General features: G+C 38.0%; 8 protein-coding genes across 8 annotated transcripts; 4 read left to right on the top strand and 4 right to left on the bottom strand.

Moving 5' to 3' along the window:
• Positions 1-139: 139 nt before the first annotated feature.
• BDF20DRAFT_910323 (uncharacterized protein) lies at positions 140-1,906 on the top strand (the record flags this gene model as incomplete). The annotated part of the gene is made up of 4 exons (XM_053083694.1): positions 140-329; positions 405-731; positions 821-1,628; positions 1,705-1,906. The coding sequence occupies 4 exons, from the start codon at positions 140-142 to the stop codon at positions 1,904-1,906; spliced, it is 1,527 nt and encodes a 508-aa protein (XP_052939131.1).
• On the bottom strand, positions 1,752-5,257 carry BDF20DRAFT_852105 (uncharacterized protein). Its single transcript, XM_053080060.1, has 8 exons — positions 5,053-5,257; positions 4,767-4,966; positions 4,538-4,674; positions 4,313-4,465; positions 4,096-4,248; positions 3,943-4,021; positions 3,166-3,878; positions 1,752-3,089 (listed from the first exon to the last, which is right to left on the bottom strand). Exons 1-8 carry the CDS (start codon positions 5,210-5,212, stop codon positions 2,063-2,065), a joined length of 2,622 nt encoding a protein of 873 aa, XP_052939130.1. The 5' UTR covers positions 5,213-5,257; the 3' UTR covers positions 1,752-2,062.
• Positions 5,258-6,064: 807 nt separating this feature from the next.
• Positions 6,065-8,059, bottom strand: BDF20DRAFT_852099 (Alpha/Beta hydrolase protein). The gene is made up of 6 exons (XM_053080059.1): positions 7,587-8,059; positions 7,348-7,480; positions 6,935-7,267; positions 6,592-6,842; positions 6,458-6,517; positions 6,065-6,390 (listed from the first exon to the last, which is right to left on the bottom strand). Exons 1-6 carry the CDS (start codon positions 7,983-7,985, stop codon positions 6,295-6,297), a joined length of 1,272 nt encoding a protein of 423 aa, XP_052939129.1. The 5' UTR covers positions 7,986-8,059; the 3' UTR covers positions 6,065-6,294.
• Positions 8,060-8,600: 541 nt separating this feature from the next.
• BDF20DRAFT_852097 (uncharacterized protein) lies at positions 8,601-9,684 on the bottom strand (the record flags this gene model as incomplete). The annotated part of the gene is made up of 1 exon (XM_053080058.1): positions 8,601-9,684. A coding segment is annotated over one exon (998 nt), but the record flags the coding sequence as incomplete, so codon positions are not given.
• A 2,234-nt stretch (positions 9,685-11,918) lies between these two features.
• On the bottom strand, positions 11,919-13,209 carry BDF20DRAFT_952377 (AhpD-like protein; the record flags this gene model as incomplete). The annotated part of the gene is made up of 5 exons (XM_053084880.1): positions 11,919-12,141; positions 12,234-12,632; positions 12,710-12,786; positions 12,860-13,042; positions 13,129-13,209. The coding sequence occupies 4 exons, from the start codon at positions 13,207-13,209 to the stop codon at positions 12,269-12,271; spliced, it is 705 nt and encodes a 234-aa protein (XP_052939127.1). The 3' UTR covers positions 11,919-12,141; positions 12,234-12,268.
• Positions 13,210-13,751: 542 nt separating this feature from the next.
• Positions 13,752-16,880, top strand: BDF20DRAFT_287527 (uncharacterized protein). The gene is made up of 3 exons (XM_053075096.1): positions 13,752-14,229; positions 14,351-14,468; positions 14,529-16,880. The coding sequence occupies exons 1-3, from the start codon at positions 13,920-13,922 to the stop codon at positions 16,837-16,839; spliced, it is 2,739 nt and encodes a 912-aa protein (XP_052939126.1). The 5' UTR covers positions 13,752-13,919; the 3' UTR covers positions 16,840-16,880.
• A 691-nt stretch (positions 16,881-17,571) lies between these two features.
• Positions 17,572-18,529, top strand: BDF20DRAFT_852087 (glycoside hydrolase superfamily). Its single transcript, XM_053080057.1, has one exon. The coding sequence runs from the start codon at positions 17,652-17,654 to the stop codon at positions 18,507-18,509; it is 858 nt and encodes a 285-aa protein (XP_052939125.1). The 5' UTR covers positions 17,572-17,651; the 3' UTR covers positions 18,510-18,529.
• A 1,411-nt stretch (positions 18,530-19,940) lies between these two features.
• On the top strand, positions 19,941-20,588 carry BDF20DRAFT_852086 (uncharacterized protein; the record flags this gene model as incomplete). The annotated part of the gene is made up of 1 exon (XM_053080056.1): positions 19,941-20,588. A coding segment is annotated over exon 1 (502 nt), but the record flags the coding sequence as incomplete, so codon positions are not given.
• Positions 20,589-22,798: the final 2,210 nt, after the last annotated feature.

Raw genomic sequence — 22,798 nt, 5'->3', positions numbered from 1 at the left:
CAATTCCTAGTTGGTTCTTCTACTATTCCAAAAAAAACGCTATACTGCACTAATAGGTAACATTACCTTGAATCAGCGAATACTTTTCTGAGAGCATTTCACTTACACCAAAAAAAAGTAATTGGTCAGCTAGAAGCAAATGCCAAACATTACAATCAATATCAGACCTTCCACTGGCGAAACGTTTAAAGTCGACATTAACGATGAAAGCACAGTTCAGGAACTGAAGGAAATTATTGCTAAGCAAATGGGCGACATCGCCCCATCTACTTTAAAGCTTGTTTTTTCTGGAAGGATTCTGAAGAACGAAGATATAATTAATACTAGCAGTATGATTGAAAAGAAAACCCTGTGTTATTAATAAGTTCAGGTTCTTAATGCAATTCCATGATTTATCCTTCTAGAAATTGTTACAGGTTGCACAGTTCATGTTGTTCGTTCAGGAGCTAATAAAGCTCCAAAGTCGTGTAGCAGCCAAATCAACACTTCTGGGGTTAGTAACACCACTGATCCGTCAGCGACAGCAACAGTAACAGCATCATCAGCCTCTACACCAGCGACCTTTACTAATACAACCAATCCAGTTGCGCCTTCCGCATCAAATCTCTTTTCTCTTAATAACGTCGGATCTTCACCTTTTGGTGATAACATGCAGATGCCTGAGTTAGATCCCGAGGTCATGCGTCAAATGATGGACTCACCTTTTATGCAAAGTTTAATGAACAATACAGGTATATAACAGAACGTGTCAAACTTAAGCACAGTTACAATTGTGAGCAATTTGTAGACAGTTGAAGGAAAACATTTGTTTTTCTTTTAGATTTTGTTCGCTCTATCATTATGAGCAACCCTCAAATGAAAAGACTCGTCGAAGAAAACCCTGAACTTGGCCATGTTATCAGTGACCCTTCATTCATCAGACAGTCGATGGAAATGATGCGTAACCCTGAATTAATGCGTGAAATGCAACGAAATAACGACCGTGCACTGTCCAATATTGAGGCAATTCCTGGTGGATTCAACCATTTACGTCGAATGTATCACAATTTTCAAAGCCCAATGGAAAGTGCATTTTCAGGAAATGCAGGAGGAAGAAGTGGTGATGAGGCTGATAATGAGCGCTTAGCCAGACAGCTCAATGTAGAAAGTGTGCCTGAGAATACGTTGAATACACAAGCATTACCGAATCCTTGGGCTGTCAACAACAATAGCAATGCGAATAGCAATACTACCAGAAATAACCTTAACGCAGCTAGTAATAGTGATACAGCCACAACTGCCGCTGCTACCAACCCGTTTGCAACTCTGTTTGGGGGATCTGGTGGTTCTAATTCTGGGTCTATTTTTCCTTTTGGACAGCCTCAGCAGCAGCAGCAGCAGCAACAGCAGCAGCAGCAACAACAGCAACAGACACCATTCTGGTTAGATCCCAATTTCATTCAAGCAAGCATGAGATTACAGCAAGCGATGATGGGAGCACAAAATCAAAACAATGATAATAATACCACTACCAATAATACTTCCTCCACCAGTGCTACTAATACTAATACAACAGCACCAGCCACTAATACCAATTTTTTTGAACAAATGCTGATGGGAATGGGCGGTATGGGACAAGGATCAGGAGGGTAAAATGGCTTATTGTTTTTTGGTGCTTTTGTATACTCGTTACTCAATAATTGTTATCTTTATGTTGTGTTTTAGCTTTCCTGCTTTTATACCACCACAGCGACAACAGCAGCAACAGCAGTCTCAAATTCCAGCAGAGCCTCCTGAAGTACGATTTAGAGATCAATTAGCGCAGTTAGAGGAAATGGGTTTCTCAGAAAAAAGTACCAATATTCGTGCTTTATTAGCTACAGGAGGAAATGTCCAAGCAGCTATAGATTACTTATTATCTATGTAATTACTGAACAAGGTCTTTCGATTTCAGCAAAAATACGCTGTATAAAGCAGTCTTTCCATGCTGTAGCAAGTATAAAATAAAGCTATATTTATTGTTCACTATTAAGTAAAATTAAAATTATATGTATTGGTTATAAATAATGATTTATGGCCAAGCTTAACTCAATATGGATTGATATGGTGGGTTGACCAACGACATAGTAGTAGTCGTCTTTTGATCCAAGTGCAGCTCGTTCAATATATCATCAATGTCTCTAGATAAAGAAGTCGCTTTTGAATGATTGTTTCTGTTGCTGTTTGATTGAGTACCGCTCAATGAATCATCATCCGTCGGAGGAGCCTGCTGTCTCACCAATGCATCCTTAAGCGTTGAAACCCTAATGTCATCCCCTTTGCTGCACTGCGGTTGCTTATCTTCAGCTGAAGAATTAAGCAGCGAAGATCTGGTTGGCGATAGATAGTCATCGTTCTTATAAAGCCATGGGCTAACTAACTTAGGTTTCAACTTATTTATCCCTACAACTGGTATTGATACATCCTCGTCTGTATCTTGTAATAGCCTGCTGTGGATATTTCTGAACTGGCCATGGTTAATCCTTCTTGCTAGGTAAGCATCTGATCCCCATTCAGCAAATAGCTTTGCTTCTAGGTCTAATCCGTAAGTATCTATTTCATCGCGCAGATTGCCGTCGTTCGACATCAATTCCACAATAACGCTACGGTCGATCAATCCGACATCATCCATATTGATATCATCATTTTCTTCAAACATATCATTTGGATAATTTGCAATCATTTTTTCACTTTCATTCTTGATATCCGGCAAATCTAACTTGGCCTCTGCTCCTTCATCTTCCAATGTTGTTACGTAATTGTGTAGTGATTCTATATTGTAGAATTCAGCAGTTGATTTAAACCAAGCAACTAGAGCGCTTTGAAGGGCTTTTTGTCTTGTATTTATCGTAATTCTGTTGTCCTGAATACATTGCTGTATTTTGAACACCAAAGGTATAATAAGGAGAGTCGCATCAATGCCAAATTTGTAGTTGAGCAAACATAAAAAGGAATAAAAGTATCTAAGGTCTGCTTGGTTGAACTGAGGCAGCATAGCCCAATCATACATAGTGTACACAAGACGCTCCATGAAAATCAACTCCGAAGGGTCGGCCGTTAAAGGACGTTTACTGATTTTTGGACGAAGAAAAGGGGATATGTGTTAGTAGAGATGTTGAATAAAAAATCAAGTCTTCGCACACTTACATAAGGCCATCAATTCGCTTGACAGAGGGTTTTGTCTGCAGATATTCACAAAGGCATCTGCTACAGTTATTTCTTGTTCTTGGATCATTGTCTTGTAATAACCCAAGTGCAGAGTTCCATGTTTCCGAAGAAATGGTTGAAGACTTAATCATAACCTGGTCAGTAGCTGATTCACTGCTTGAAGCGTTCAATGAATCGATATCTTTCGCTGAACTATGAATAATACTTTCCATACATGTCAAGACAATCAAACGATAGTCATGAATGGGTAAATTGTCAACTTCGTCCAAAGTCGTATTTGTCCTTAATTTTGAAGTTAGATAATTAAACATATCATTTAATTGATTGCTATAATAAATTTGGGTCGCTAGTCCTCCAATCGAATGGATCAATTTATGCTGCATTATGTTGGCATGTTCTCGATTGTACTTTTCTAAGTCGTTCGAATTATGGATTTCATTGCTGCTTTCGTGATCTATGTCTGCGTCTGGTTCGAACACATTGTGTTTAGTGGTCTTGATCAAAAATGAAAAGAGATAGTTGAGGATCTCCAAAACTGAGATGCCGACCAAAGACACGTTTGCATTCAAAATTGTATCTAATACACAAACAAGTGCTGTGTGCTTATCGTTCACAATATTACTGTTAGTATTATCAGCGCTATCATCCAATTGCTGTAAAACTTCAGAGACCAATAGATATCTATATTGAGGCTATTGTTGGAAGAGATGAATGAGAAAACCATCGACATACACTAAATACAGATAGTCCGGTTACCTGGAGTGATTCCAACACTAACTTAAGAATATTGATAGCGAGATAAGGAGGCCACCACTTCTTATTTTCGTCCAGGTAACTATTATGTAATTAGAAATTGTTGACTCATTTATAGAATTCTGATTTTCTAAAATTCCAACCTTCTCTCCTTACCTAAACAAAGGAGTTAGAGAACGTCGAACAAATGGTCCCGTTACTTTACTGAATAGGAGTGAAACTGTATGTGCTGCTATTGACTCGATAGCTTGAAGGTTGATCTTTTCATTATCCAACGCTGATTCTTCAATGTCCACTACTGTTCCATCACTAGAAGAAATTACCTCATTAGACAAAATGAAGGGGCTCGATAGAAAGATAGCTGAAAAATTACCCCAGATGAGTAAAATTCACAGAATGTCGCGTGGAAGCTAATGTATTCATCAAGGGAGGTAGTAGTATGCTCAATTGTGATTTAAAATTGGATGCCTGAAGACCATTTGATGTCACGGCTGCTTGGAGAGCACGATGACCGATATAACGCATCCTGGTTGATTAATCACAGACTTTAATCAGTAATTATCACTTAAAAAAGACATCTAACTTTGATTGACTTTACTTCAAGTCCAATGAATTGTCCTTGGTCGAATAATTGCAGAAACCGGCAAAACTTCCTATCAATCTTTGATAATCGTTCATGAAATCTGAATCAACGGCCATTGAAGTGCAGTCAAGGTAGCGACATAAAGTGATAAACTATCCATTAAACATATATGTGCATAATGGTGAATCTAACTGCAACTTAAACGCCAATGTGGCAAACGGAAAAACCACCTAGAAATACTCACAGTTTCACAAGTGAAGTCGAGCAGCTCTATATCTCTTGTATCGAGCATTTCATTTAATATCCTTACAACATTTTTCGAGAATATGTTCAAATTTCGGTGACAGGTTTGTATTAATTCTTTAATGATTCTGAGAGATACTAAATTCTGTCTTTGAAGGTCGTAAAAGAACCAGAAACCAATTACAACTGTCAGAAAATATGTAATGAAAAAAGACATTATCAAAGCACATAGACTTACGTCTTTCGACCTTTTCTTATGTCTTTTTCTACTTTTTTTTGTAAATAGGATCCCACTTTCGTCAATTTGGCAGGTCTTGAACTCGCATAAAACGTAAGGTAACTTAATTCAGAGGATCGAGGTTGTGTATTATTGTCTTTTAACGGAGGATAGCAATTGTTGACATATGTTCGATGTTTAACTTTTACGCAAGGAAGGCAAGAGGACATCACGGATGAAGGAATGACTAATTAAAGGAATGAATCGCTTTAAGGAAAAAAGTTCGATTTAGGCCTCAACAGTGTGTGAAGCATGAAAACTGATGTCTCTCCTGCCGACAATGCAGAATTTCATACTCAGAAGAGTATCTGGAAATTGTCTTCAATACGTTTAAACAAGGATTTTTATTACTGACATTTTTAAGCCCAATGGACACGAGATATTAAAGCTTATCTAAATTGCCCGGGGCAGCTCCATTTTTTGAGAATAGAGCGATGCATAGTGTCGGACTAGAATTGATAGGCAGCATATTGGAAACTCTATGGAAATATCACTGGTACACGATCGTTAGTGTCGGATCCTGGTCTACTGACAACGCTTTACAACGGCTTCAGTCCTCGGTTACCCTTAAGATCACTCTACAAAGTGGAGAGCCTCTACCCCAGCAAGTTACAGGCTAGCTGTCTTGCTGAAACTTTATATACCGTATGTGTACTACTTCACCTTAACGTTTCCTTTCTTACATTTAAACACTTAACTATTTATCTACTGCCCTTTTGGATTCATATCAAATAATAAAATTGTAACCTGAATTTAAACAAAAAACAAACAAACTCTACTCTCTAAACAAAAAAAAAAAAAAAGTAACAACTTCAGTTCGTCAACATGGAGCACTTTACATTCAGAGTATTCTCTCTTGACCGAACGCCTCAACATGCATATTCACGCACCCTTTGCGTTTCCTGCGAATATATTTAAGCCTAACAGAGATCGCTATCAATGAGAGGTATCATAAAACGAGTTGTGAGGTAACTAGTCTTAGACCCTCCTCAGATAGTGCAGCTGTAAGAGTCCAAAGTACAGACCATTTCATATTCATCCTTTATTACTCGTAGCGAGAGTCGCGTTTCTATCTCATAATCATCATCTGTCTCTTTTAAATTCGAAATGCAACAATAATAAAGGTATAAATAGACAATATAATAGGGGGAGAATTCTGAGGGCGATACAAAGGTTTAGCTACGTGATTTATCCCAACTTTATGCCTATAAAAACAGAAGTCAAGGGCTGTTGAAAATCTAACACGCATTGATCAATCCAAAATCTTCGAATGTTTGATCATTTTGCCGAAAGCTTGCAAATCATTCAACAACAATTGAGGTTCTTCCAATGCAGGAAAATGCCCACCCTTTCATTTATAGTATAATGAATATAAGTAATGTGAATGGAAAAAAAAATTGATATTTTGAACGTACTGATGGCATTTCACTAAACTGATGAAGATCAGTTGATGTTTCTAACCATTCCTTTGGCATCTTATAGCGAATCCGTAACAATAATGCTTCAATTATTCCTAATTATTTTGATAATTAAAACAGGATTAATTTACCTTGAAAATATCATGCGCGAATGCACAAACTGCGACTGGAATCTTGACGCGCGGCAAAACCACCTTCAACATTTCCTTTTGGTGTAGGCATTCATAATATAATCGAATCGAAGAAGACATGGTGTTCGTTAACCAATAGATAGTCACTTGGGTCAAGAACTCCTTTGAACTAATGGTATCTGGTAATGCTTGGGCAGCCCTTACATCATCTGGAAGGTATGACCAATCGTGATATTTTTCCAACATCCAGCCTATTGATGATGATAGAAGCACGTATGTTTAGTTTTGGTCGGATCCGAAAAAAAGATTTAAATTCGGACAGATTTCCTTTTAACTCTCCTACCTAATAATCCCACAGGACTATCCGTCAGGCCAAAAGCTAGAGTATACGGTTTTGTACCTTGAATGGCACGATAACCGCATTCTTTATTCAACTCTGCATTTGCGAACGTAGCACCGCCAATAACTGTTTTACCTACACCATAAACCGCATCAAACCCCAATACTAAGCTTGTTAAAAATTTAGCCACCTTGAGCGGATGGAAAATCAAGTTGCGTAGTGTTGGCAGTGGTGGAATTGACATTGGAAGGTTCGTATGATAGGCTTTGCAATTAGCGTTATGCCTAGTGGCAATCCATTTACCTATGATGGCTCCCCAATCTCCTCCATGGTACACTTATTGATAGAAAATGCATGGTTTCATGAATATAGTCGCGTCGTAACCTTGTTTCCTGCTTCTTTTAATAAAAGCTTACTGTATTTTTCATAGCCAAGGTGGACCATAAGTGCGTTTATCATTTTAGCCACTTTTTCAACACCGTAGCCCTTCTCTTTTGGTGCTTCTGAAAAACCGAATCCAGGTAAACTTGGCACAACTACATGAAATGGCTGAAAAGGCAAAACATTTATGAGAGCAGGAGGGCAATTAGCGGTATACACACGGATTGATAGTATTAGTATCCTTGCATGCTATTTGAACATTTGTTTTCTTTACCTGGCCTTGATTGGCACCATCACGCAGCGGTTCAATCAATTTGTGGAACTCATAAAACGTTGAAGGCCATCCATGAAGTAAAACAATTGGTATAGCGTTGGTCTGTGTAGATTCTTCATGAATATAGTGTAATTTCAAGCCTTCAATTTGTATTCGATAATGATGCCAACGGTCTAATTCAGTTTTAGTCGCTTCCCAATTATATGTATTCACCCACTGCTCTACTAATGGTTTGACTGCCCATGTGGGTGCACCGAGGCTCCATCCATAAATTTTTTCTAGTTCATTCGGCCAGATTGTATTGTTTATCTTCTCAAATAAGACCCTCTTTTGTTCCAACGTAAAATCAGGAATATAGAAGACTTCTGATCTACCTTCTCCTAGCGTCGAAGTGGACATTGTTCTTTATTGTAACTTGAGGATAAGCAAGAACAAAAATGGGTGGGAAACGAAGTTCCCTTTAAGACTTTTACTTTCACAAGTTGACAGTAGGTCTCTCTGTTTTAGGTTTAAAAAAAATGACCTTTGAAACTGTGCCTGTGAAACCTGACAACCAGTAAACTTCAAATGGTAGCTTCAAGCGGGTGAAGAAGCAGAAAGCTTGAAGGTTGAACAATAGAACTAAAAGACACAGCCAGAAGTCGATGTATGTGCAAGATCGTTCTTTCACTTTAGATCTTGATTGCAAGCAATAACAGTCCACCCTTTCGATTCGGTATTATTTGCACTAGCTCACTTTTAATGAGATAGACCCCCAGAAGCTATACCGCCATATCAATCTGTATTGATAAGTATTACGTCGACAGTGTCTATCCATTGTTTAAGTTGTTTCCTTCATTTTTCATCCATAATTGACTTTCTTGTTTTTGGTTAGTGGGTTACGACGAAAAAATGCTACTCTGCAACATTAAGAAAAGATAAAAGGAAAGAAAAAAAAACCTTGGTGAGCTTCTTCTCTAAACCTCGGCTTGACGGCGAAAACAATTTTTGTTTGTAAGGAAGAAAATAACTAGTGTTGCCTTTATTTCTCAGTAGGAAGAGGCTTGGTATCATAGATGGTATTACACATTAGTTCTATGGTTGCCGTTTAATTGATCAAGTTAGATTGACTCAGTCATAGAGTCAACCGAACAACGGTCGTTATTACGATTATAATTAACATCAATAAGAGGTGAAGTAATTGCTGAAGTATGCAAATTGTTATACATAACTAAGGGTATATTAGTGAGCGTCTGATCAAGATTATTATTACTAACAGTTTCTGTAGCAGTGGTGCACTCAGTAGGGTTGATACATAGAGTAATATTAGACTCTTGACGATCTTTAGATAGTGAATAATGTTGGTTCGGATGTTTCTGGCGGTTATCTCTAAATTGCGATTCTCGGTTTCTATTGCTTTGGTCAGTTGCAAAGTGCTCTTCTCTTTTTCTCAATTTAAATGTTCGAAACCGATCCAATGCTACTAATACATTATGTATATATGTTGCGATCGAAGGAAATCTGTAGGGTATATAGATATTGTGGAGGTCGGGTGACATCAAAGGTATTAAAGAGTGCATTTGTTGCTGATGTCGTTGAAAGTGGCGACCGTTTCTGGCTATGATTGCGCGTGGAGGTATAATAGTTGATACTACTGTTGAATTTAATCGATTTCTTTGCGAATTGTCTGTAAAATCACGATGTAAAAGACGAAACTTCCGCATGGGTGTCATTTTTGTCGCGTGTCTAAATTGATTTTTGCTGTCGCTCGTGAATTCAGCAGTTGTTAGTAGACCTACATGAGGCATAGCACCGCCTGTATGCTCCTTCAAGGAACACTTGGGCATGCTGTTTGTAAGTATGAAGGGCATTTCATTTTCAAAGACGAGGGAAGAACTTGTAGAGTTTGCAGTCATGAATCTATCGTTTTGGAGGGGCACACAACCATCCGCAGGTATAAGTGTATATTCTTCTACATATTTTGTGTACCATCCTTTGTAGGTAGAGCTCAAGACGTTCGCTATAACTGGATCTGTGAAAAAGACAACAGTAATAAAAACTCCACCCGAGCAAGAAAAAACAGTATCCAGCATAACGAATGCAAATGGAGGTGTCATTGTTGTAGTCGTCGTAATAATCATCTGTAAAGTGAAGCCGAAAATATTCGCAAGAAAAGGAACTAGTTTGAGGTGGATGATACATTTTTAGAAAAGTTAAATGCTTTTCTGGTTTTGCGTAACAGAGATCCTAACTTTTTGCTTTTACCTAGTGGATACGCGATACAACGCAAAACAACCTTTGTCAGCACCTTAGTCATCTTTTTTTTGAAGCTATTATCTTGAGGAGTCCGATTGATGATAATTGAGTCTTTGTTAATGTGTTGCATGCTAATAGCAAGCATTCTTTGCTCCAGGACCAATTTGGTCATTGCTGCTATTGAACAGACGATAGCAGTTAAATTTGCAAAAAATATGAACGCGTAGAACCACATCTATAAAATTCACCAAGTTAGAAAAAGAAATAGAGACGATGGCTATTGGTCCGCTTTCGTGCTGCTACTTACCCAAGCAAACATACTGTAAGTTCTGTCCTGAATGTATCTTAGATACCAACATGTTAGCTTTGAATATGAATTAGAGTCAGCCGTAGCTTGATTATAAATTGAAACAGATATGCTGATCGTGGAATATAGGAATGCGGCGGTATAATAAATTCGTTCAAGGCGATCTCGGCGTTTCACATTTATAACGAAGATCAAGATTAAATTGATCCCTACTATTGTCAATAACGATGTACTGTAAACGACAGAGAACCCAATCAGCACGCCAGCAGCTCGACATAGTCCAATATCGCCCCTTTCAAAGGTAATGATAATGTTGAGGATGGAGTTGAGCGTATCGGAAAGACAAAATAAAAAGACACAGCGAAGGGAAACTTGATTTGCCTCTTTACGATGATAGATAAGCATATAAAAATAGACAATGATAATCAGACATGAAGAGACGAGTGACATGGATGAAGTTATTATTGTGGCGTGTTTCAGTGAGACCAATTGATCTCTAGTGTAATCGAAGATTGGCTCTGTCGGTTCACCGCCTAACGCTTGATGCAGCTCATGCATCTTAATGGCATGAAAGGGCGTTTCTAAAAATTGACTTGATTATGACTGATGGAGAGGCGAATGAAATGGCCTCACAGGCACAGTATTAAACGAAAAGGAAAAAGAAAAAAAGAAAGAGAGATAGAAGGAAAGAAGTAACAGAGCCATAAACCCGACGGATAGAATATACACCCAAGAAACAATAGCAAAATCGTATCAGAATTAGAGGCATCAAAACTGAGATGAATTTCGAAAAACAAAAGAGGAAACCGAAAAAAAGAAAAGAAAGCCAACAAAAACTGTATTCTTTTTACTCGCCGGCTCTGAAGCTAACAGATACACTTTAAATCAACACACTACACTATCAGAGTGAAATGTGAACAAGAGAAAGTAAATGCTGACAATATAATACAATATTTGTGATTTTGATAGTAGTAAATAATTAGTACTGTTAGCATACTTATGAGTGTCTACGCCTGGGCCGCATATTTTCTTTAAACAGGGCAATTACCTCTTAATAATACAATATGTCAACCGAACACCGAACTATTTATTCTGCCGTCTTTTTTTTTTTTTCTGTTATAGCTGATAACCGAAACCTGTCGAACAAGATAGAACAATGGCAATCTTTTCCGCTGTTGTAATGCTCTTTGCCCATATTAAGCGTTGCGGAATATGGCTAAAGATAGTAAATGAATTATCACGTCAATTTGATATCGCTTTCCTAAGATTTGTTTGTCAGAAGGATTGTAGCCCCAAAAATTTATTCAGGGCGAATCATCTATGTTACATGCTCTTTGTTCGCTCTAGACATTAAACGATCGTCCAATATACGGCAGAGATAATAGGCGAAACTTACATCCTTCCTGATAACTTTCTTTTGCTACTGGATCGTTTGTGCGCATCTAATTTTGGTTTTTTATCTTCATTTGTTTGTAATTGACGTTTATTTGTTTGTTAAAACAAGTGAGTGACAGATTTGTCAAAATTGAAGGACTTTAAAAAGTGTAAGACAGGTTGATGAAGAAAGCATAGAAATGAGGCTGGCTTGCTAAGTTAGTATATAGCTGTTATGTAAGAGTTATCCAATCGTTTAGAATTCTATTCGGGACTCACACTTTTGACAGTGCTTGTTTTGGCACGTTCCAAATAGATTACTTTTTTCTTTTATAGGAATCAGTAAATGAACATGAAAATGCTTTACAATGAGAGGAATAAAGGAAAAACAATCATTTTTAATAGTGAATGCCGCTGTGTATCGTGTGTATTAATTGCTGCTAGCAAATCGGTGCTTTTAAGCATCTTTCCAGCCATCAGTTGTCGTTTCTAGCCCTCTTTACTGACATAATGCTTCATAGCTTTTCTGCAGTATAATGTTTCATCCTAAGTAGATTCTATTCACGGTTTCAGTCTAATTTTGCAGGCATTTTGTTCTTTTTTCCGCTCCAAGACCTAAAATTAATTGAGCAGTTTGCTCTAAAATGATAAAAGTTTGTCTTCGAGTCAGATGAGAAATTTTCGCTTCACTTTAATGTTACAATTCTATTTTATTTATACATATAACATACAAAATCGATAAAGGGTTTTAATATATCATTATGTCCTACAATTTCGCAATGGTACATTGGTAATGTTCACTCAGTATGGTTACTATGGACTGTACGCGTCGAAGGTCATCCTCCGTCGCACCGTTATGAAGTGCACCATAGCTATGCCCTTTCAATTGTAAAGGTATATTTTGTATCATTAAACCTGCCACTGTTATCAAGCTGGTTTCCTTTGCATCTAATATGCTCGTTTCACTCAGAGTGGGACCGTAAAGATGATGTAGGGCTGTCTGCGCTAAATCTGGATGAGTTTGGTACATGTTATTCATAACTTTTTCGGCGTGTCGATCGTATATTTTGTTGAATAAGGCTTTTCCCCTCTGTCTCTGAAATTGAACATCGGCCCACTTTTCCTCATTTCTGGTATTTTAAGTCCCCAAAAATAAACATGTTTTAGAATGCTTCAAGACAGCCAATGCTTATTTTATTGTCATTACCTTAACGGTTTTTTTGGCAACAGCGCTTTCACATGATCAGGCGTCACGATCGACAACTGCTGTAACGTGTTGATTGTCTGCAACAAAGATGGCTTTATTAGCTTTTTCAGAAGCAATCAAAAAAATAGTCAAAGTTATCTTATACAACACCTTCGGAAAACCAATGATAACGTGACTCTTTAAGACGGCTTCCCTTAGCCTCAGTACTATGCTTGACAGAATATTATTTTTCTTACTTTCATTCTGCTGCGATAGATTATCTATTTTAGCTTCAATCGTTTGATATATATACTGAATATCTTCTGGCTTATTCACTGAACTCATAACGATAGCCTATTCCAAAAGGGGACGGCATCAATACAATACAATAGTCCCTTTGCTTTCTCATTTTTCAAACACTACGTTGTTAACTGATATACTACCGCAATGAGATACCAGTAGTCATTTGTCAAGTTTTGTTCATCGTTTGCGATGTTGTTTAGGAGTTCGATTACTGACATTTTGGTTGGAAAAAACACACAGTGCAAAGGGAAAGAACTATACCGCCCAATGAAAATTTAAGACTAAAAAACTTGCCGTCATCATTTTACGGATCACGGTTATTGATTTACCCTTTGTAAATTATGTTTAGACAGAATTGGAACAATCTTCAGTTGATAATTACCATTGAACAAAGCTCAAGTATACAAAACTGCACACAATAATGCAGACAGTGCATTTATTGCAGCAGCAAAGAAAAAAAAAAAATCAAAGAGATCGAAGGAGGGATAAAATGCACGGCTTAATACAAAAATATGCTAATTATCATTTTGAAGCGGCTTTGATTAACAGCCCCGATTTCGAAAACTGTTTTAACTTTTCAAGGCAACAATAAACAATGAAATCAGACACAATGTTACTCCAAAAGGACAGTGCATTTCTGAATTTCAAATGCATCAGATCACTCTGTGCTCTTGTTGTTGTCTTTTCCGTAAAAAGTAACTGTAACCACACGAAAAGTTTTTTTTCCCCGTTTGCAACACAGTGGAAAGCCTAAGAGATCAGACCAACCATACACACAAACACACAGCAGCAGGAAAACTGCAAAATTCGACACCCTACCCCTTACTTTTGTCAGTAAACTTTCATCTCCTTTCATTCTTTCTTTCTTCTTTCTTCCTTTTCTCCTTTCCTAAATTTACTGAAACTCATTTTGACAAAAAAGAACGGAATGAACAACCTTCATTTCGATGACTCCTCTCTAACAATCAATACCGATGAGTTTATTGACCTAAATACAGCTTTGCTTGAAGAAGAATTGCGATCGTTGAATGCTACACCTGAATATAACAAAATCAGCTTGAAAAGCATAGATACACACGAGGCAGAAAGAATTCGTCGCTCACTAGTGACTCCTGTTCCTCAAAGATCATCTGCATCCAAGCAAACTGCTTCGCCCGAATTTCATTCCTTTTTAAAAAGTCCTACTAACTCATGCTATGCTGAGAGCATTGCTTTATTCAGAAATTTGAGTGATCAAGGTACTACAACTGAACATGAAAAACTTGCAAAATAAAAAAAAAATGAAAAAAAAAGCACCGGCATGAATGACATGAAACAAAGCCAACCATAACATTAAATATATTTTCTTTTTTTGTTCAGATAACAATATTCTTGATTTTGCTTATACAAATCTTGATGAAATAATGAAGAACATTGATTTAGAAGATGATGTCACGCTTCTACACCAAGAAAATTCCAATGACCAGAATACATCAAGGTAAGCTTTTTTTTTAGCTCGTAACTTACAATACAAAGTATACTAAATATTTTGCAATAGTTATAATTACACAAATAGGGTTCCACAAAGCAATAACATACAGAAGCAACCTGTTCCGTCAGCAAGTATTAATGCACCACGAGACCAATCTACTAAAAGGCCTGCAACAAACAGATACAGTATTGATGCAGATGGTCTATCAAAACTTCAACAACAGCAGCAGAAAGCAAGTAACGTAAAGCGCTTAACTTCAAGCTTTGTATTAAAGCCATTGGACACTTCAATAGCAGTAACCACCAATAAACCACGCCCTGTAGCAGCTTATAAAGCAATCAAAAATGTTCCTTCTAGAACTGATAATATGACCAAACAACAAACTGATAAAAGGCGCTGGAGCAGTTATATTCCCGAACAGGGCGGTAGTAGACAAATGGAAGCACCAGTTATCAATAGATTAGCGTCTTTGAACCTAGCGGAACAATCAACATCAGTACAAGTACCAAGACGTAACAACGCGATTAATACAGCTACTCCTACGAAGCCAACTCATAATACTGTTACCACAGCAACCAAAAAACCTATAAAAGTAGCAGTTAAGCGAATGTCTTCTTTAAAATCGGATAAGCCAAAATTATTGGCTTCTCTGCTACATAAAAACAACGTTGATTCTACCAATGAACGAGAACGCACACAAGAAGATATCGATCAGTATAACCAAAGAATCGCCTTACTGAATAAGACTGATATGCCAACTGCGGCCGTAAAAAAGAGAGCATCCATTCACGGTTATCTTTTATTCAAGCAGCAGGAGCATAATCAGCAAAATAAGAATGCAGTGGTATCAGAAACAGTAATTCAATCGGAAAATGAGAGGAAGCTTCAACGGCGTCATACCGTTCGCTTTAATACCACACAAAAAGAGCGTAACTCTTTTCCATTGGCAGAAACAGAGAATAGCATTTTGACTACCACGCCTCCTTCAAACAACTATCCAACATTGCTAGATAAACGTTCGAAGCGATTATCATTTCAGGGAACAGCTACTTATGATAATAGAACTCCAATAGTTGAACCCTCTGCCCGACATCAACATCACTTTTCCTTTCGGCCGATCATTAAAAAGGAGGTTACTACATCTACCGTTACACAACAACACCAGCGACGCCAAAGAGCCTTATCCGTTCCTGGGAGTCATTCTAACTTACAATTAAAAAACGCCGTAGAAAACCGCCCTACTTCAATGCCCTTTGATAAAACAGCAGCAGCAGAACCTTCTTCTTCAACTATCAGGTACCGAAAATCCATGATTGAGCCATCGCAACATGCAACAACAACTTTATTATCCTCCAGATTTGATCCTCCGCAAGTTGGTCGGTTTTCAGTATTGAATAACAATGAAAATCAACAATCGAACGACCTTCACTTACTTCCATCCGAAAGTAGCAGTGGCTTTTCTAACTCTACCGCCTCTTCCTCTTCTTATACGAGCGGCAGAGGAGACGGAGGCGGAGGAGGGGTTTATCGGGATCCACCAACTCCACCTACACATGCAGCTCTTATTACGTCTACCCCTGCTTATATTAAAAGGAATTCTATGCCGTTAATGGATTCAAATGATATCCCTGTACAGCAACTGTATTCAAACAGCAACAAATTTGATCATCACCGTTACAATCGTCACTTAGGTCGTATTTCAGAAGTTAACACAGCACCATCCTCAGATGGTTATAGCGATGTTTATGACATTCTTAACTTGTCTCCTCCGCCAGCTTTCTTTGGTACACAGGACCACCAAAGTGACGAGGTGGGTTACCATCCAGAGGAGGAAGAAGAGGTTTACAACAATTACGATGCCACTTCACCTGTTTTTTACCATACTTTACCTCGGAGACAGCACCGGCCCATCCCTGCAGCTTCAGAGGATATTGGTGTTGTTTACAACACTCTGCCTCGTCGGCACCGTGTTATAGCAGACGACGGTCAAACTTATAATAAAAATAAGTCACAAGTAGAGGGCTATGACCCCTCATCAACAAAATATCATTCAACTGCGCCCCATCTGAATCACTCAACTGTTACTACAAGTGACGGGTACCGTAATCCAATGAGATCCTCAGCAATAGCAGAATATCCATTGCCTCCAGCCGTTCCAGCACACCGTTATGATGCACCTAGCCGACCGCTTTACGATCGCTATGCTACAGACAGTCGGGCAAACACCAGTGCAAAACGTTTAAGTCGAAAACTTAGCGCTGAGTACGTTACCGAGTCGGCCAAGAAAGTTTTAGCTTCCATTCAAGAAAGAAGAAAAAATGAACTCTACAATGTCCAAAAGCTACAACGGCAACCATCTGCCTACTATACCCGTTAAATTTAATTTTACTTTATCATTTCTTAATTTTTAATCGTTTTTCTTACTGCTCATTTATTTTCGCAGTGACTCACCGTACTTTTATATATGATATTTCATAATAAATCGAGAAAACAAACCCGATAATAGGACCGGACACATGGACTTGTGTGCTGTGCTGCAATAACTTTCGAATAAAGTCTCATTTTCCAAGCAAACAACCTGGTTATTGGTTCCTCGCTCTTTATATATAATAAACTGCTCTACTCATCGTTTTCGATTATATTCGTATACAGCAAACAAAAGATCTGCAGAAAATTTTTCGCGTTTCCAATTTACTTTAAAAATCAGGGAATGGGACCTGAAACCTATGCAATTATATTTCTGGGCACCATGAACCGGATCCAACTTATTTTTTGTTCATAACAACACGGTCATATCTACTCACTGTTAAAGTAAGTTAAAATCGACATTTTGCTATACATGAAGTGCTATCGATTCATAGTCCAGTTTTTCCATGCTGTTTGAAGACAATGCTCAGAGATTCATTGGCTCAACGTTCCACTTTCAGAATCTTCGCAATGTACTGTTTTTCAACTTACTGGTGGGGCCCGTTGTCAGTTTCAGGTATATAAATAGGTTCAATGACAGTATCGTCTATTAAAATCTGTACCCGTCTTTTATTGTCAGAAAGAACTTTTCACTATCATCACAGACTAGTCTTGCCGTATCTGTTTCTTTCTTTTTTCTCCTCGTCTTTACCCTGTTTTTCAGTTACGATACTTTTTTTACCTGTAGTCTTTCCACATTTCATTAAAAAAGACGCGTTCAAAATGCAATTGCTACCCTACTTTACATTTGTTCTTACACTCGCTACTTTTGTCCAAGCATTTCCACTTCAACGTCGTACTGAAGCAAGTGTGAGCGGTATTGCTTTCAATTTTCGTAACCCTGATGGCTCCTGTCAGTCATATGATGAAATCAAGAATACAATCAAGTTAATGAGTCAGAACGGTATTCGACGTGTCCGCACCTATGCTCAAGATTGCGACACACTTGCTACCATATTAACATCCATCAAATCTCTTGGTGTCGACATGACCGTACTGGCTGCGGTCTGGGTGCAAGGTTCTTCTAATGATGAAAGTGAAATTACTAAACTCAAACATGTATTGGAAACAGCAGATAATACAGGTGCTATTAATGGTATAGTCGTTGGTAATGAAGTTCTCTACAATGGTTGGTTGTCCTCTGGAGCTTTGGCAGAAAAGATAAATGCAGTCAAATCAATTGCAAATGGTATTCCAGTTGGAACAGTTGATATTCCCGAGCTTTACTCACAGGACTTGATAGATGCCAGTGATTTCGTTGCCGTTAACATACAACCTTTTTATGCTCCAGTAAGCGCTGAAGAAGCAATGGCTAATGTACGTGCTCGCTATGAAGCCTTGCAGGAAAAGGCTGAAGGCAAAGAAGTCCTCATTGCTGAGGTTGGCTGGCCAACCAGTGGTAATGATATTGGGCCTGCTCATCCTAGTGTTGAAGCTGAAGCAGCTTTGGCTTCTGCAATGGCCGAATCAGGTATACCTTATTACTTTTTTGAATGGCAAGATTCGTCTTGGAAAGGCGATAGTGTTGAATCCCATTATGGTATTCTGGATGCTTCTGGACATAAAAAATTCTCCTTCTAAGTTATAAATCATTTCTCGCGTAGTTTAATAAAAAAAATCAAAACCAAAAAAAAAAAAAAAAAAAAATTAACAATGAAAAACAGGGCAGTATAAGTGTTTCAGTTTTCCAGCTGGCCGACATTCGCAGCCAATCATGCGAGTTCATTGTTCAAATAAGTGTTGAGTTGGCCTTTTTTTGGGAGATGTACTTGGCGCACGGACGTATTGTTCCAAAATTCGCTATATCTGCGGCTGGCCGGTCATTTGACACCTACTCAAGCTTTGCTATGGTAAGATCGGCACGACAAGTTCACAAGGTTTCGTTTTTTCATGCTTCTAAGGCCCAACAGGAAACACCCTTCTTTCGCGATCATCGATCAGGCCACATAAAAACAGATCTACGACTCGGGTATTAGGCTTGGATGCGTTCACATCCTCTTCAACTGGCACCCGAGGTAAGTTTAACTAACTCAGCCAGGCCATTAGTGGCTGCTTTCCTCTCATTGTCGTAATGACGATGGCTCCTGATTTCGACCGTTGTTCTGCTGCTGTTGTGCTGTCGACTGCGATTTTGGAAGCTGGGGTCGATCAGCTAAAGATCGATGATAACAAATTTGTAAATGGTCTTTCAATTCTTTTAGTCTGCATAATGCGCGGAACAAGCTGGGTATCGGCGTATATGACCTGTTTAGTGAGATAACAATTACAATACTCAAGTATGTAGACTTAGATTAAGTATATATTTTATCACGATCTATCCATATTGCAACTAATATGGCTTACGTACAATATTCAAAAAGTTAGAGGGCCCCAGTATAAATAATTACATATGGACTGGGCTGAACCTGAAATTAGTGATTAGCATACGCGTCTTTATAATAAGATAATTGCCGTCAGAATGTACAGGGTAAAGAATCTTCCACCTCTTGTGAAGAGTAATAAAGACATTAAGTTTACAGTTATCGACCCGCTACAGCTACCAATAAAACAAGCAAATATCTCAGTGTGCTTTAATCAGAACGTGGCCGTTTACATACTTCTCAGAGGTATATTGCTCGTTGTTCTTCTTTGAAATCCCCATAAATTTGCGATGTGCAAATACATTGTGGATCTGCAAGTGTTCTAAACGTTTCTTAAGTGATAAGATTGAGACTTCGCATTCATAGTATTTGTTTACGGTGGTGGGGAGCTTAGATGAAGCTGCCGTAACAAACAACAGTTTTAAATGAAGGGGGGGGCAAAAAAAATGTCTTCTTAGATTGACTTCTAGACTTTCTGTAAGACATTGTACAAAGACACCTTGACAGTGGTATTAGGGCCTATAGATAGATGAACACTTCATGTTACGCTGTACTACAATTGTACTTTTGCTCAAACCATCAGTCCACATGTGTTGACGTTGGTCGAAATCACCATCAAATGGGTTCTTTCTCCATCTTTTCTCTCTTTACTGCTTCTCTCAACTCATTACTGCGTATATTACACGCATAACCTAACAACTATCCATTCCTTAAATACATGTACAACTAATTTTACCGGATCAATTAATCTAGATCATATTATGTGCACCAATAATAAAGCAGCTGCTTATTTCGTTTTGTTGATCTTATTTTTCAGCAACATTTCATTGATTGCTGCACAGCTTGGACCACAGATTATTTCACCAGAACAGAATGGAACTGTACCAGCTGGAGGCAAAGTTGATATAGTGTATCGTTATCAAAATATGGGTAAAGGGAATTACACGGTCGACATTCAGTTGTGGCAAGATGCTGCCGTCACAATCCCTATCTCGAATATAGCAATAGATCATGGAATTAAATCGGGCAATTCAACTGGTGTTCATTTGGCGTTCCTTTTGAACGATACTTATACTTGGTCTGTTCCACATGGTTTAAACAAAACTTTCTGGTTGACTGTAACTGAGACTGCTGAAACTGCCTTCTATAAAGAGGGGCTCAGGCTTAGATCGCGTCCGGTCCTATTACATACAAGTGATGCTTCCCTAACGAATGGATCCATGATCACTGTTCTACTAGCACTTATTGCAGTAATGTGTTTAAATTAACCATCCTAATTCTTTTCTCTAAAAGATCTGACAGAATTAAAAGTGCTTATCATTAATAAACTGTGAGCATTGATGCTGATAAGTGATGTATTCAAATATATTCGTCTGTAGCCGCAATCAAATTCTACACATCAAATGTAAAGCCAGTTTACAATATATTTATAGTTACTACATAATAGCGTATATTTTATAAAATGGTTCAGGGTTTTTCCCTGCTATTCCATGTAAGCTATTTCTGCGAAGCTCAAAAATGGCCAATGTGCCGTCGTCGCTTTGAATTAGAGTTTCAAAGTGCTTTTTTTTTTTTCTCTCTAAATTGCTGCCTTCCACATTTGAGCCTTCCAATGTGAAACTTATAATTTAAGCAAGTACGCTTAATACGAAATTATGCCGGCTCTGGAAAAGATTGTATGCCGTCAGCCAACAAAATGTCTAGAGTTGCACTTCTAATTTAAAAATGAAGTCTGCTAATACTAGTTGTTCTTTAGCCGCTATTATTAAAGAATTGTATAATACACTTATAGCGTACAGTATTTGTTCTCCTAATAGCTTTTTGTATTTATCCACAATTTTACATTAAGTGGCAAATCCGCTGTCTTATGTTGTTCCTTGAAAACGAAGGTTATTCGAATGATGGTGCTTTTTCAATTGCCGCAAAATGTTAATTTCCGATACAAATTGGTCGTTAATTATTTCTAAAACTGATAAAGTTGTTCAGGTCGCATAAGTCGTGCCTTTATCAATATCAGGAGCTTCGATGCCTTTATGCATCAGCGAAACACGTTTAGACGCCGTGACCACTTGGGCATAGGAGCGTTTAGAATGATTTTTGGGCTTGGAGGCCGAGTTGGACTCCGCTGACCAAGAAAAATGTTGGGAGTTGGGAAGAGCCATGCATTTGGCATTGAGCATTTGGACAGAAAAGGTATGATCTGAAAAAACTATACATTTCATCTAAATAATTTTTTAAATTAGTCTGAATTTAATTGTAAGATAATCTCAATTTAATAGCCATTTCGTGCGAAAGTCAAGCGAGAAAAACAGTATGTAGTGGGAAAATACAGTTGAAAATTTTGCACCATTTGATCATTTCTTGGAACGCCTTGGTATTATATCTAGAACTTTTGCGAAGAAGCACTCTGGAAGGCTTGAAACGAAAATAAATTCGGTTTTAGCAGCATCTAATAATATTGCCCTTGGGGTTTCATTTTAGTCTGTCAGTTCCGTCTATGGAACATTTGCAAGCAAGCAGGGACCACAAATAAATTAATGCCTCCGACAGACAATACAATTTTTACACTCAAGCGGATTTTTCTTCATTTGGTATATTGGTAAAGCGCGTACTAAAATGAGACCTTTCTATATCAAGAGTAGAATAACTGACTTACATATCAATAACATATATGTCGAAGCTATTTTACTGTAATTTTTGACGTAATTTTGTCAGTTATCATTTTGATTCATTATTGGTTTCACTGGACTTCCTTACTACGAATGTTTATTATTTCAAATCGACAACTTTTGCTGAGTATCAGCAAAAATTTGAGGATCAACAAATTAATGTCAATATAATGTAATCAACATTTTAAATAAGCCAATTACATGATCATAAACATATATAAATATTCGCCGTAACTAGCAACGAGAGAACTCGATTATCATACTCTTTTATTTCAGTTGAAGAAATAAATACAATGGCTCGTATTCCTGCTATTGTTTTGTTAGGTTTATCAGCCTTTTGTTCTGCTGCATTAGCCAATCCTGTCACAGCTCATTCTGACTTAACTGTCTCCTCAAATATAAACCAAAATAACACCCACAATTTTGCTGCCGAATTAGAACGCCAATGTAAACCAACCGCAACTGTGACAGAAACTGTCTACAGAAAGAAACACAAGGCAACCATTACGAAAACTGTCTACAACAGGAAAACTAAGGCTGCCGTTACAACCACTGTATACAATGAGAAACCCAAGGCTACCGTTACAACCACCGTCACTGTCACTAAGGGTTTAGTCCCAAAGAAATCTGCCTCTTCAAAGTCTGCTTCTAAGTTTATTTCAAAGTCTAAATCCGAATCCCAGTCCCAGACAAGTAGTAGCAAGACTAAGACTAAGACTAAATCTAGAAAGCCTATCACCAAGACCCTCAGTCACGGCTGGCATCACGGAAAACACCATGGCAAGCACGATAACATTCAAACAGTTATCATCATTGAGCCTGCTCAAACTGTTACCGTTAC

Source organism: Mycotypha africana (assembly GCF_025528875.1).
Source record: "Mycotypha africana strain NRRL 2978 chromosome Unknown BDF20scaffold_2, whole genome shotgun sequence".
Taxonomy (NCBI): domain Eukaryota; kingdom Fungi; phylum Mucoromycota; class Mucoromycetes; order Mucorales; family Mycotyphaceae; genus Mycotypha; species Mycotypha africana.
Note: the sequence above shows the minus strand (reverse complement) of the source record. Positions and strands in the feature narration are given on the sequence as shown.

What these genes read in the sequence shown, in the direction of transcription:
- BDF20DRAFT_852105 (XM_053080060.1), bottom strand. Translation starts at nt 5,212, where the DNA reads ATGTCCTCTTGCCTTCCTTGCGTAAAAGTTAAACATCGAACATATGTC. An exon ending in TCTCTAACTCCTTTGTTTAG is followed by an intron (nt 4,022 to 4,095) that starts GTAAGGAGAGAA and finishes ATTACATAATAG; the next exon opens with TTACCTGGACGAAAATAAGA. An exon ending in TAGTGTTGGAATCACTCCAG is followed by an intron (nt 3,879 to 3,942) that starts GTAACCGGACTA and finishes TTCCAACAATAG; the next exon opens with CCTCAATATAGATATCTATT.
- BDF20DRAFT_852099 (XM_053080059.1), bottom strand. Translation starts at nt 7,985, where the DNA reads ATGTCCACTTCGACGCTAGGAGAAGGTAGATCAGAAGTCTTCTATATT. An exon ending in TAGTCCTGTGGGATTATTAG is followed by an intron (nt 6,843 to 6,934) that starts GTAGGAGAGTTA and finishes CATCATCAATAG; the next exon opens with GCTGGATGTTGGAAAAATAT. An exon ending in TCGCGCATGATATTTTCAAG is followed by an intron (nt 6,518 to 6,591) that starts GTAAATTAATCC and finishes ATTCGCTATAAG; the next exon opens with ATGCCAAAGGAATGGTTAGA.
- BDF20DRAFT_287527 (XM_053075096.1), top strand. Translation starts at nt 13,920, where the DNA reads ATGAACAACCTTCATTTCGATGACTCCTCTCTAACAATCAATACCGAT. An exon ending in CAGAAATTTGAGTGATCAAG is followed by an intron (nt 14,230 to 14,350) that starts GTACTACAACTG and finishes TTTTTTGTTCAG; the next exon opens with ATAACAATATTCTTGATTTT. An exon ending in AATGACCAGAATACATCAAG is followed by an intron (nt 14,469 to 14,528) that starts GTAAGCTTTTTT and finishes ATTTTGCAATAG; the next exon opens with TTATAATTACACAAATAGGG.
- BDF20DRAFT_852087 (XM_053080057.1), top strand. Translation starts at nt 17,652, where the DNA reads ATGCAATTGCTACCCTACTTTACATTTGTTCTTACACTCGCTACTTTT.